At 45.8% G+C, this 14,019-nt stretch overlaps 1 protein-coding gene across 1 annotated transcript in view; it reads left to right on the top strand.

Annotated features, from left to right (window-relative positions):
* The first annotated feature begins 212 nt into the window (after nt 1–212).
* The window catches only part of KCNK5 (potassium two pore domain channel subfamily K member 5), a 66,176-nt gene continuing 52,369 nt past the window's right edge, over nt 213–14,019 (top strand). Inside the window, exon 1 of the mRNA XM_030557278.1 lies at nt 213–512. Within this exon, the coding sequence (XP_030413138.1) occupies nt 327–512 (186 nt within the window). The 5' untranslated portion in view covers nt 213–326. The remainder of the gene's footprint in view (nt 513–14,019) is intronic.

Genomic DNA, 14,019 nt, shown 5'->3' with positions numbered 1-14,019 from the left:
CGCCCCGCATGCGCCGTCCCGGAAGGGGAGGGGGAGAGTAGGGGCACCAAATTCAAACAGCCGCGGAAGGCGCAAGGCGGGAGGGGGGAGGAGACGGTGGGAGGAGAGAGAGCGAGAGGCCAGGGGGAGGGAGAGAGGGAGCCACACAGACAAAAAGGGAGGGAGAAAAGAAAGGTGTAGGGGGGAGGGAGCGCAAGGCAGGAGGAGGAAGAGCGTCTCAGTCACTCTCCAGAGAGAGTCCAAGGCTGCTGTTCCCTTCCTTGCGCCCGCCAAGGCATTGCCAGCGCCCTGCTTGTCACTGTCCCCGAGCCGCCCCCTCCAGCACCATGGTAGACAGGGGCCCCTTGCTGACTTCTGCCATCATCTTCTACCTGTCCATTGGGGCAGCTATCTTTGAAGTCCTGGAGGAGCCGAACTGGCAAGCAGCGTCGGAAGATTACAAGGACAAGAAAACTGAGCTGCTCAAGGAGTTTCCCTGCCTGAGCCAGGAGGGGCTGGAGAAGATCCTGCAGGTAAGTGGGGGAAGCTGCCTCCTCTCGCCTGTTTGGGCTGCTCTGGGGGTGACTATGGAGGCGTGGCCGTTTGAGAGTTTCCCTGCATTGTCTGTGACCCTTTTAAGGTGAGGATCTCAAAGCGCGGTTACGAGAGCTTCACAAATCCTCCCTGTGAGGCAAGGCAGCATTAGTAACCCGTAGCTGAGACAGGGAGAGCTAAGGCTGATGTCTCCTTGACCAAAATCCTCCCAGTAACAAGACACGTGTGCGTGTCATGCGATTAGCCCTCTGAGCCAAAACTTTGAATGAAGGGCTACACCGCAAGAGTGCTTTGTGTTCCCGTAAATGTCTTACAAGTCTCTTTAAAGGTCCCTGCCCCAAGCAGGTTCCTGACTTAGTTGGGACGCCTGCCATGCAAAACCTAGGTCCTAAGTAACTCAAAAGTTTACCTCTGGGGGAGATTTCTAACAGGGGAGGGCCGGTCTTCGTGGGGGTGTGTGTTTTGGACAGTAAATCCCCAAGCAGGGTGCACTTAAAATAGGTGTGTGCATGTCTTTAAGGAAGGGGGAGGGGAATTGGTTTTCTAACAAAGTATTTTCATTCATACCTATGAGGTATGTGTGTGTGTTTAACATTTTGAGATTTCATGAAGAATTTTTTTATTTTTAAAATGAGAAAGGAGTTTGACAAATACTTTCTCTTAATTGGTGTATTGAGTTTGAATCAACTTCCTATAAATTTCTCACATTGCAAAAGTCACAGTGCTGAGCAGTCAAAGTTTTTTGTGCCAGTTGCAGGCTGGGCATGTGTCTTCCCTGGGGCACAGGCCAGCAGACTGGGTTTATATCAGCAGGTGATGTGCTCGGTAGGTTTTTTCCCCCTCTTTTTTCTTTTTAAGACAATGTAGTGTCTTGTATAGTTTTACAACACATCTAACTGAAAGGAATAGTTAAATTTACAATAAAAATGTGAGATCTTCCACCAAAGGGAGAGATGCTAATTTTTAAAATGCAATTGGTTTAGAATTTGCGTAATTTGCCTGTACTGTCTGTGAAACAGTGGTTAGAATGTTAATTCCATTTCCCTTGGTTTCAAAAATGTATTGATTCCTCCTTAGGCTGTCTCAATCAGGTACTACTTGGTGGAATTACACTACTGAACTGTTTGCCGAGGCATTACTGTAGCAACTCTTTAAGGGATGAGATTAGCAGAGCTACCAAAACTAATAGATTCTCCGTTCTTTTTTTTAAACTCTGTGTGGATACTTTGGGATATCTGAATGGACCTTGGGTGGTGGCATGAGAATCAGGGAAACAAAAGATGAAGCCAAGCAATTGGTGTACTTGATCCTCTTCTTTGCTTGGTCTGTTTTTGTTTTTTCTATGTGCTTAGTAAGTTCTGCTTTGAAAAGTTTGCCTGGGATCTGTGTTTAGCTCTAATAACTTGGTCTGGGAAAAACTTGGGTTAAGGGGAAACCTGTCAAAATTGTATGGTTTGCTTGTCTGAGCTTCATTTTTATGAAGCTGAGTATGTGCAAAGGGGTAAATACTGGGTATTTTAATACACCAATTACTGAGAACCCCTTTATAATATGGTGAGTAAATGAAGCGTATGTTTAATCTTTGTAATATATAGCAAGTCTATTCTTTGCATCTTGCTTAACCTCCATGATTTATTTGTTACATCTATAGCACTGGACCGCTTGCTACCCATAAGGAGTGGTTGGGGGTGGAGGGGACGGGTTCGTGTATGTGTAACTCCTCTTTACAGCTACTTAATAAGACTCAACAGATCATGCCGTAATACTAATCTGTTAGTGCCTTGCTATGCATCTAGTGTGTGCATTAATCAGCAAAACCATGTAGTCTGTCTCTTTGGAGATCATGCAATAGTTTGTAATGTAAAAAACACATACACTAAGTGCAGCCGTGTATGGAGGTGAACAGTGGGGAATAGAGAGTTAAGAGAATGAGGTTGGCCATATGTTTGGTCCCAGCAGGGCCAGATTAACCTTTTGTGGGCCTGGCGCCAAACATATTTGTGGGTCCCCATGGGGGCAATGGAGCATGGCATGGGGGGGGTGTCAGTCCCTGGAGTGAGGGCCCAGACAGGGGCATGGCATGTCCGCTCAGCCCAGTGTGAGGGCACTATTTACAAACCAGCAGTTGCCAGATGCACAGTGGCCTGCCTGGTCCTGTGCTGCCAGCATGCCCCTTCCCCTCGGGGATGGGCCCACGCTGCACCACACACCCCCCCCCCCGCCAAACATGCCCCCACCCCAATTCCCTATGGCCAGAGCCCCCTGGACCCGCTATGCCCAGCACCCCCCACAGACCCTGCCACAAATGCACAGCACCCTGCACATCACTCCTGCCCAGCACCCCACACAGAACCCCCACTCCCTAGAGCCCCAACACACAGAGATCTTCCATGTCCCCCTCACAACCAAGCACCCCCTCCAGACCTCCCAGGGACCCACACCCTGCCCCCTGGCCACAGTCACTGGCCTTTCTGGAAGGTGACTGTGTCTGCCGGGCTGAGCCAACAGCACAGCCCTGTTTGGTCCTGGGGCGGGGAATCGCTCCAGAGTCTGGCAGAGTCTCAAGGCACAGTGTAAGCAGAGCAGGCCGTGACTCCTTCTGAGCATGGGTCCAGTTCCATGGTGCCCAAAAGAGAGTTGCAGGGGGGTTGCAAGGTTAATTTTTGGGGGGGTGGGAGGTGGGGTTGCTGTACTGCCATCCGTACTTCTGTGCTGCCTTCAGAGCTGGGCAGCCGGAGAGTGGTGACTGTTGGGCAGGATCCCAGCTCTGAAGGCAGTGCCCCACCAGCAGCAGCACAGAAGTATGGGTGTCAGTACCATACCAGGCCATCCTTACTTCTGCGCCACTGCCTTCAGAGCTGGGCAGCCAGAGAGTGGCAGCTGCTGACTGAGGGCCCAGCTCTGCAGGCAGCAGCGCAGAAGTAAGGGTGGCAATACCTTACTATGCCATCCTTCTGCACTGCTGCTGGTGGCAGCTCTGCTTTCAGAGCTGAGCTCCCGACCAGCAGCCACCGCTCTCCAGCTGCCCAGCTCTGACAGCAGTGCTGTTGTCAGCAGCAGTGCAGAAGTAAGGGGAGCAGTACTGCAACTCCCCTACAATAACTTTATGATCCCCCCCCAACTCCTTTTTGGGTCAGGACCCCTACAATTACAACACCATGAAATATCAGATTTAAATAGCTGAAATCATGAAATTTATGATTTTTTAAATCCTGTGACTGTGAAATTGACCAAAATGAACTGTGAATTTGGTCGGGCTCTATCAATGAAGCATATCCTTGTGGGCTGTGGTGGAGAGGATTGATGAAAGCTCAGGAGTGCTAAGGGATCCATGAAAGGTAGGGGTGTGTGTGTGTGTGTGTGTGTGTGTGTGTGTGTGTCTGTGTGTAAAGATGCAGAGACAAAGAAAACAAGAGCCTGCTGTCTCTATCACAGTAGGTCGGGCTCTCCTCCTTGGGCTTTTGTGATTCTGTGCTCACTGAGATCTCGTTCTATTTCTGCAATGTTCCTTCAGCATCTGCCTCTGTGGGTATGTCTTCTCTGCACAGTTAACCCAGACTCTTGCCTTCATTTTAGCCCAACCATCCTTACCGTCCATTCAGAAAAACCTCTGACCTGAGTTTAGAGATATTTAAACCTTGGACTAGTTTATATAGCTGGGTTGTAGCTTACTGCCTAAACTCCTCTTTAACTCAGATTGGAACCCACTCACATTGCAATGAGGATGCAGGCAAAATCACTCAAGTGCCAATAGTCCTCCAATGCCCTTCCCACAATTCCCCTCAAAGCAGTAGTGTCAATTCAGATATTTGGGAGGGGGGAATTCTGGTCCTTCCCTCCCTTCTGACCTCCCCCTAACCCCCAGCAAGGACCCCATTCTGGTCCCCATTTGTCCTCCTGCAGGGATGCTGCATCTCCCCGAATCGAGGAGTCTCCCATCTCTTATCCACATGGTACATGAGCCTGTGCTGCCACAAGCTGGGTTCTTGTTAGACTCCCCTGTGTTTCAACATACAGGAACAGACTCCCCATGCACCAGGTTGCAACACCATTTGGCCCAGCCGGCTTTCTGACTGGCCTGGCTGCCCCTCCATGTTTATGGAGGGACAGCTGAGTCAAATTTTAGTGGCATTATGTGGCATTATGACCACACAGCTGGAGCAATGCTCTGGCAGCAGCTGTGCTGATTTAGGACAGGACCACTTCTTAAAAGTGGCTGGGCCAGGGCCCCTGCTGGCTCTGCAGCCTGTGGAACTTCAAGCAAGCGCAAAAACGTTGGGGGTGGGGGCGGCATTAGCTCGCCCAGCACCTCCAAATTGATGACACTGCCTCAAAGGACAGACAAGTTTTCTGACGACTGACTGGGAGTGAATCCTAGAGTGTCTTGGCAAAAAGAACTATGGGATACATCTCCAGACACACATGGGTGAATGCAGAAACAGTGAGGACACAGTAATGAGGGTAGGCTTTGCTGTGGGAATGTTCACACCCAGATGAGCCTCACCTCGATGCCAGTCAGTCACCTTGGCCAGCTGTGCAGTGAAGACAATACCCAGTGACTCTTCTTTCTGTTGCCCCTCAGGATTCTGTCCTTTATCCCTGTCTATGTCTTTATCTGTCTACACCTGCGGCCTGTCAGGGTAATCTGCGGGTGGGCTGCTAGACAGTTTGTTTACATTGACTGTCAGCAGCTGCCAGTGGCTGTGGTTCACCGTTCCCGGCCAATGGGAGCTGCGGGAAGCAGTAGCCAGCATGTCCCTGCACCCCGCTCCTCTTCCTGCAGCTCCCATTGGCCGGGAAATGTGAAGCATGGCCACTGGGAGTTGTGGGCGGCTGTACCTGCAGATGGTCAGTGTAAACAAACTGTCTCCCAGCCCGCCAGCGGATTACCCTAATGGGCTGCATGTGCGTTGCAGGCTTCCCACCACTGCTCTACACCCTTATCCCTGTCAGACCCCTTCAAGCTCTTATGGTTTCATTCACCATCTCCATGTTGACTACTTCCAAAATAACCACACTTTTCAATATCTAGTCCCACCTCTCTGATAGCTCTTCCTGGGTGTTCTGTTGCGAGCTCAAACTCAACATGGCTAAAATGTGATGCTGATTTTTCCCTTCCTTCATTCCTCTTGGTAACAGTTGATGATGATGTTGCTATCCTCCAGGTCATCTAGGCTTACAATATTGCTGTCACTATTGCTAGACTATTGTATATAGTGTCACAGTGTGCATGGCATTTCTCACAGAGAATGAAAACATGGAGTGACATCCAGCCCCACTGAAGTCAAAGGCAAAAATCCTATTGATTTCAATGAGGCCCAGGATTTCACACATGGTAACTGCATCACTTACAGTCTGGGTCATATTTAAATTTCCTTTCCCCAACCAGTTTCTGTGCTTTTATTGACTCCTGCTGGTTCTTAAAACATCTCTAAACTCCATCCTTTTTTTGTCTGTCCATGGTCATCCTGCCTTAACCACTGGAAAACTGTCAACTTACTCCCCCTCCAGCACATCGAAAACTACTATGCTGGTAAAATTATCTTCCTCTCCCACTGCTATGCCCCTGTTTGAGTCCCTTCATTTGCTTCCCTGAACTTGTCTTCAAGGTCCTGCATGACTCCAGGCCCACTCACATCTTTACTTTTGTCTCTTCCCTTCTCTCCCTCTACTCTTCTTAAGCCTTCTGCTTGGTTGCTCCTTTTTGTATCCCTTCCCTTCAGTACTTGCCTTCTGCAGTGCAGCCCTGTGAGGCTTTGAATAGCCTCCTTGATCTTGTGTGTATCAGTCAACTGTCCTCCCTTCTTTAATACCGCTTCTTAAAACCCACTTCTCTGTGAAGCCTTTTGACGTGTCCACCAAACTTAGCTTATCTTCTAATAATCAACCCCAAGGAAACCACAGAAAACACACAGAAAAGGTTAGCTCTGCTGACCTGCTTTATGTAATAGGATGGTGGGAAAGAAAACAAAAATAACGAGAAATAACTTTGTCCCAAGAGCAGGGCTGCGTGCTGTCTTGTCTCATACCCAGCACGCTGTGTTCTGATTTAGTGTCCAATTAAGTGGACACATTGGGCACAGGAACAATGGAAATTCTTTTTGTGGAGTGGCTGCAGAATCTGGTCTTATGATCTTAAGCTCCAAGGAACCAGAGACCTTATCAATTTATTTGCTTGTCAAGTCCCATTTAGACTAGCATTTCTATATTAACAGACTAAATTGCTTTTAAGGGGGATAGCGTTAGGTCAATTTGGCCTAAAATTTAGATTCTGGAAAACAAGGTTTCACTACACTTTAATAATAGAAAGCAAAGAATTAAAATACATTCTCATGGAAAAAGGTTAATAAACATTCCCTACAGAATTTCCAAATGACACATTGCAGTAAATGCTAGAACATGAGAACCTACAGATGGATCCAGCCAGTCTGTTTTCACCACCTGCACTGAGAGAAAAATTACTCTTCGAATAACCTTATGTAGTGTTTGTAATAAAGGTAAGGACACTTGTTCCCTATTAAGGATTTCTAAATGCTATGTTTGAAGTGTGTCTCACTGAGGCATGTAGAATTATACCAATGTGCACAGTGAGTCTCTAGGTTGTGCAAATGGCTGCTTTCAGCCAGGTGATGCTATGCTTCTAGATAAGCCATGTTTCAGTTTTCCTCTGATCAAACCCTATGTGTCTTTGTTTTGACAATTTTACATACGCCTGCAAGGAAAAGTTGGGGATTAGTGGGGAGGCACTCACATACTCAGTGATGGAAAATGGTGTCTGAGGGTCCTCTCCCAAAACTTCGTGAAATGCCTTGTGTAATTTTCCACCTCCAAGAAGATTCTGAGGAATTTCAAAACTGCACATGTTAATTGGTCATTGATCTGGAATAACTATCATTTACAGTTAACTAAGTTACCAACAAATGATGAACACACGAAGTAGAGGGTCCCAAATGCCCTTGAGAATTATATTTTTAAGTTTTTGCTTTCTAAATCTGCCAGAGCTTACTCCACAGAAGGCTGCATGTTGTTTCCAGTGAGGAAGGTTGTCATTTAGCTTCATGGGGCCAGGCAGCATGATTTTGTAGTTGAGCTGGCTACCACAGGAGCATAGGAGAGAAGCTTGGGATAGTTTACAGCAGTTCTCAAACTTTATTTCAGAGTGACCCCCTTCTGACAACAAAAGTGACTAAATGAGCCCAGGAGGGGGGATTGAAGCCTGAGCTCGCTGCCCTGGGGGGAGGTGGGCAAAGTCCTGCCACCCCAGGCAGTGAGGTGTCAAACCCAAAGTCCAAGCCCCGATGCCCAGGGTTGAAGCCCTCGGGCGTTGGCTTCAGCCCCAGGCAGTTTGGCTTGGGCATTGACTTCAGTCCTGGGCCCCAGCAACTCTTATGCCAGTCCCAGCAATCCCATTAAAATGGGGTCATGACCGAGTTTGAGAACTGCTGGGATAGTAGCATAAGGCTTGGTCTAAAACACAGTTTTTTTTACTGGTATAACTATGTTAAGAGGGGGTTAACCAGTATGGTTGTATTGGTATAACCCCACTACTATGAATGGAGTTATACTGGTATCAGGTGCCTTATACCAGTATAGCTTATTCCTGTTCCTGTATGGAAATAGCTATAGTGTAATGGACCCTTTTATACCAGTATAAAACTGCATCCACTCTATTGGGGTTGTAGCACTTCAACCATAATAGTATAAAGTGGTACAACTTTTTGTGTGCAGACAATGAAATCTGCAAACTTGTATATGCAACCTGCTGTTGCAGCCAGTTGCAGGAGGAAGCCTCTGATAGAGCAGTGAGACCAGGTGGTGACTTCTGAAGACCTGCTGACTGCTTGTCTTCCTCTGTTGTGGGAGTGTATTTTCAGAGCAGGAGTAGATACGAGGCTATGCAGTCTTCCCCCTTGACTCCAATTTCTGTCTTCTGCTCTTTATTGCCCCACCCAGCATGTGAAACACTGAGGTAACCTTTGGGAGCTATACTCATGTGGTGAGTCTTACTGACCTTGATAATTGAGAACGTTTTCTTTTGGCGATGGTGGGGGCAGTCAAAATATTTATCTTTGATAAACTGAAAAGTTTGGCTGGTGCAGTGAAGGAAAGAATTCAAAGCTATGTGTAGGAAACTTGTTTTGGGAGAAAAAACATACAAAAGGAAGAGAGAAACTGCCTGTTCCAGCTAGTGATGTTTGCTTCCTTTAGGTTTTTGAACAAATAATTAAGGTCTTTATTCAAAAATCTTACAACGCTATAAACAGAAGCCCTAAAATATATCTGAAGTAACCAGGTAGCTTGACTATTTGGACCAGAGCCCAGTGCTATGAAGAAGTGCTAGAGAACTTCAAGGAGAGCTTGGATTAGTGTGCTTGGGTGTTTTTTGGGGGGTGGATGGAGTGTGTGTGTGTGAGGGGGTTGCTAAAGAAAAATATCTGCAAGGCAGTTCAGAGAGTATGCAAACAGGAGGATGTAGAAGTTGACAACTTCAGGCAGGATTTAAGGATTTTTGTCTCAATACCATTTTGTAGATGTGGTTTGGTGTTTTGATTCCCTCTCATGTTGCATTTTTTATAAAAGAAATAAAATACTTTCTTTTGAATGCTCTATATCCAGAGTTCATTACTTCAAAGTTAACATCATATGGTTTAATTTTGCATACAATATTTGTCAGGTTTGAGAGCATCTGTCAACTACTTTTCCAAAACTTGAAAGGTTATTGAGATTTAACTCCACTTGCTCAACGCTCAGTAAAGAGAGTAGAGATTTTTAGTGGTGATTCATTCCCTTCCAAGTTAATTGTATTGCATGTAAATTGGGCACATTGTGTCACAGACCACATAGCTGCCCTGATTTCCTGATTTGCTGCTATCTAAAGAATTGAGAGGAGGGGACAGAATTTAATAGTAATCTGAACTTCATAGTTTGCACCAGGCTGTCTGATTTTTCCCAAAGCAAAATACAACATTGTTTAAATCCATGAAATATTTCCAAATCTTACGTAGTTTTTAAAAAATAAAATCAAGCCACCTCCCGCAGGAATGGGACAGGAGATTGCTAATACAAAATTCTTCTTAAGGGAAAATATTATCGTTGTTAATGTCTAGAGCCAAAGAATTTTTAAAGCACGAATTAAGTCTTATCTCTGAAAGGTAAGTATTGGTTTACACATTTTAGAAATAGGGGAACTAGAAACTTAGGCCTTAATTGACTTGTTTGAGGTTGCTCAGCAACCAGTTGCAGAGGTGGGAATGGAACCTAGGACTCCTGTCTTCTTTAGGGTTGCCAAGCCTCCAGGATTGTCCTGGAGTCTCCAGGAATTAAAGATTAATCTTTAACGTCATGTGATGAAACCTCCAAGAATACAGCCAACTAAAACTGGCAATCCTAGTCTTCCTGCTCTAACTACTAGGTTATACTGCTTAATAGGCAATATCTATACTAGGAAAATTGAGACCCACAATTCACCAATAGAAGACAGCACTGCAATACTCTGTAGTTTAAGTAACTTCAGAGTGAGTAGGTGGAGGCTGGGGAAGGGCTGGGTGTCTTGTGGGCTTTTTTTGTTGCTGTTTTGTTTTTTAGTTGCTTTATTGTCTAATCTTATTTGGAGCAGGGTTAAATGGCAAGGCGGAAAAATGCCTGAACCCTATCAATGCTACAGCCTCCCCTATCGCCACTATCTGTGGAAAACTCTTGAGACCTAGTTTTCCTAGCACAGACTACATAGTCTTCCCCCGATTATTTTAGGAAATAATGCATTACACCATGCCACCATATGGCTGTTGCATCACCCCCCTTGCTTCAGAAGCTTGTAAAAATTCAGGATTGCATTCCATTTTTCAATGATCTCCTTTTTGGAACAAAACGTTACTTTCACCATAAATAAGAGTTCAGTTTGTTTTCAATTAGATTTATTTTCCCACAATGCTGTTAAATCCTTAGAACAAACATACTAACAAAACAGAAATACAACCAGAAACAAACTATGTTGCAACTGACATTAACAGTCAAGCAACTGTGCAGTCTCTTTAGAAAATAACTAAAACATTTGTTGCTATTAAAAAAACAAACAAACCCCAAACCAAAAAAAAAGACATAGTTGGGACACATGGCTGAAAGTTCGTATTTAGTCCCTCTTTAAACAAAGTACTGCATTTGTAGCCCTCTCACGGAGTTGTTAACATAGTGCTATATTTTAAAAATGCTTTTACAGTGGGCAGCATGGGTGACTGCCTAGGAGACCATGGTTGGGAAAAGCAGGGCACAGTGATCAAGAGGGTGCTGGCACCCGGGCAGAGTAACCCCTGCCACTTGTGGGTGGCTTCGTTGGCCCGTGCAAAGTCCCAGCTCAGCAGAGCAAGCAGGTGGATTGGGCCAGCTTCCAGGTTGGAGAGGGGGCTGAAGTTGCAGGTGAAGGGGTTGTTGCAACTTGCCTCTGGTGAGGGTCTGCCACAGCGATGAGCTAGGGGAGCCCTGATGAGCCCAGGGCAGTGCCCTGCAGGGCAGGCTGGAGCCAGGGCTGGCCTTCCCCCTGGGGCTGTGCCATGCACTGGTGTGGGGGGCCTAGGAGAGGGCCAGAGAAAGAGCTACTTCTTCCTGGTGTCTCCTGCACTCATGCTGGGCTGCCTGGTGCAGTCTGCCAGCCAGGGTAGTTGCTCACCTGCCCCCAGATGCCAATGGAGCAGGGGCAGTTGGAGTGTGCCCAGGCTAGTGACGAGAGCTCCTGGGAGCACACAGCAATGCCTGAAGTTGAGTGGCACTGAGGAGCGGAGCCGGTGGGGCTCCCTGGGGGGTAGGTTCAGGGCAGTTCAGGGAAACAGACCCTGTGATGGACGTGTGTGGTGCTAAGCTTCAGTTTGTGCCTTGCAGACCTGCCTTTCCCCCCACCCCAGCATGTCACACTGTCACTAGCTTGGCATTCTGCCCACTGGTGCCAGGCTCTGCCAGTGCCTTTTGCAGCGGTCTCTGTTGTAGGTGCACACAGTCCCTACGGTAACTTAAAAGCTTCTCCAGTAAACTCAAGGTATGTGATCGTACAGTGTATCTGTACTTAAACACAAAGAAAGGGAGCCAAAATACAAGTTTGTCCAGAGTGCCATTTTCTGTAAGGCTGGCCCTGCTTTTACTTGAATCATGTGGTAGCCTTCCTGGGGGGCTAGTAGTTACAGATATAGTAGTTTCTCAGCAGTGGCTCTCAACCTTTCTAGACTACTGTACCCCTTTCAGGAGTCTGATTTGTGTTGCGTATCCCCAAGTTTCACTTCACTTAAAAACTACTTGCTTACAAAATCAGACACAAAAATACAGAAGTGTCACAGCACTGAAAATATGCTTGCATTCTCACTTTCACCATATAATTATAAAATTAATCAATTGGAATATAAATATTGTACTTACATTAGGGTGATCATATGTCCCATTTTATCTGTGGCAGTCCCCTTTTTAAGCCCTGTCCTGGATGCCCCCCTTTTTTTGGCAAAAATGGGTATAGGGGGCGGGGAGGGGAAAGAGACTCAGGTCAGCCCCGTGCAAGCACAGGGCTCAGGCAAGCATTGCCACCTGGCAGCTCAGGCCAGTCCTGTGCAGTGTCCTGTTTTTACTTAGGGAAATACGGTCAGCTCTAATATGTAGAGCAGTATAAACAAATCATTGTCTGTATGAAATTTTAGTTTGTACTGACTGCTGGTGCTTTTTTATGTAGCCTTTTGTAAAACTAGGCAAATATCTACATGAGTTGATGTACCCCAGGGGTACATGTGTCCCTGGTTGAGAACTACTGTCTTAGAGGGATCACCTTGTGCAGCAAAATTCCTTTAAAAATACTAACCCAACTGAAAATCCAGGTGACTTGGTTTCTAAAGGATGTAAATCATGCTAAGACTTCATTTTGACTATAAGTGGAGTATATATTGGGGGAATTGATTTGGGTGGCAGTGGTTTGGTTTTTTTAATGTAACGATAAAATCTATGGAGGAGTTTATGTTCATCAAAAATAAACTGGAATTTCAAAATGTAAATTTGTCGAATGCAAAATGAAAATTCTTGAATGCTCATTACTCATAGACTCTAGGACTGGAAGGGACCTCGAGAGGTCATCGAGTCCAGTCCCCTGCCCTCATGGCAGGACCAAATACTGTCTAGACCATCCCTGATAGACATTTATCTAACCTACTCTTAAATATCTCTAGAGATGGAGATTCCACAACTTCCCTAGGCAATCTATTCCAGTGTTTAACTACCCTGACAGTTAGGAACTTTTTCCTAATGTCCAACCTAAATCTCCCTTGCTGCAGTTTAAGCACATTGCTTCTTGTTATATCATTGGAGGCTAAGGTGAACAAGTTTTCTGCCTCCTCCTGATGACACCCTTTTAGATACCTGAAAACTGCTATCATGTCCCCTCTCAGTCTTCTCTTTTCCAAACTAAACAAACCCAATTCCTTCAGCCTTCCTTCATAGGTCATGTTCTCAAGACCTTTAATCATTCTTGTTGCTCTTCTCTGAACCCTCTCCAATTTCTCCACATCTTTCTTGAAATGCGGTGCCCAGAACTGGACACAATACTCCAGTTGAGGCCTAACCAGCGCAGAGTAAAGCGGAAGAATGACTTCTCGTGTCTTGTTTACAACACACCTGTTAATGCATCCCAGAATTACGTTTGCTTTTTTTGCAACAGTATCACACTGTTGACTCATATTAAGCTTGTGGTCCACTATGACCCCTAGATCTCTTTCTGCCATACTCCTTCCTAGACAGTCTCTTCCCATTCTGTATGTGTGAAACTGATTGTTCCTTCCTAGGTGGAGCACTTTGCATTTATCTTTATTGAACTTCATCCTGTTTACCTCAGACCATTTCTCCAACTTGTCCAGATCATTTTGAATTTTGACCCTGTCCTCTAAAGCAGTTGCAATCCCTCCCAGTTTGGTATCGTCCGCAAACTTAATAAGCGTACTTTCTATGCCAACATCTAAATCGTTGATGAAGATATTGAACAGAACCGGTCCCAAAACAGAACCCTGCAGAACCCCACTTGTTATACCTTTCCAGCAGGATTGGGAGCCATTAACAACTACTCTCTGAGTACGGTTATCCAGCCAGTTATGCACCCACCTTATAGTAGCCCCATCTAAATTGTACTTTCCTAGCTTATCTATAAGAATATCATGCGAGACCGTATCAAATGCCTTACTAAAGTCTAGGTATATCACATTCACCGCTTCTCCCTTATCCACAAGGCTCGTTATCCTATCAAAGAACGCTATCAGATTAGTTTGACACGATTTGTTCTTTACAAATCCATGCTGGCTATTCCCTATCACCTTACCACCTTCCAAGTGTTTGCAGATGATTTCTTTGATTACCTGCTCCATTATCTTCCCTGGCACAGAAGTTAAACTAACTGGTCTGTAGTTTCCTGGGTTGTTTTTATTTCCCTTTTTATAGATGGGCACTATATTTGCCCCCTTCCAGTCTTCTGGA

This window comes from Gopherus evgoodei, chromosome 3 (genome assembly GCF_007399415.2).
Source record: "Gopherus evgoodei ecotype Sinaloan lineage chromosome 3, rGopEvg1_v1.p, whole genome shotgun sequence".
NCBI classification, from domain to species: domain Eukaryota; kingdom Metazoa; phylum Chordata; order Testudines; family Testudinidae; genus Gopherus; species Gopherus evgoodei.
The sequence above is the reverse complement of the archived record's forward strand: the minus strand, read 5'-3'. Positions and strand labels throughout refer to the sequence as shown.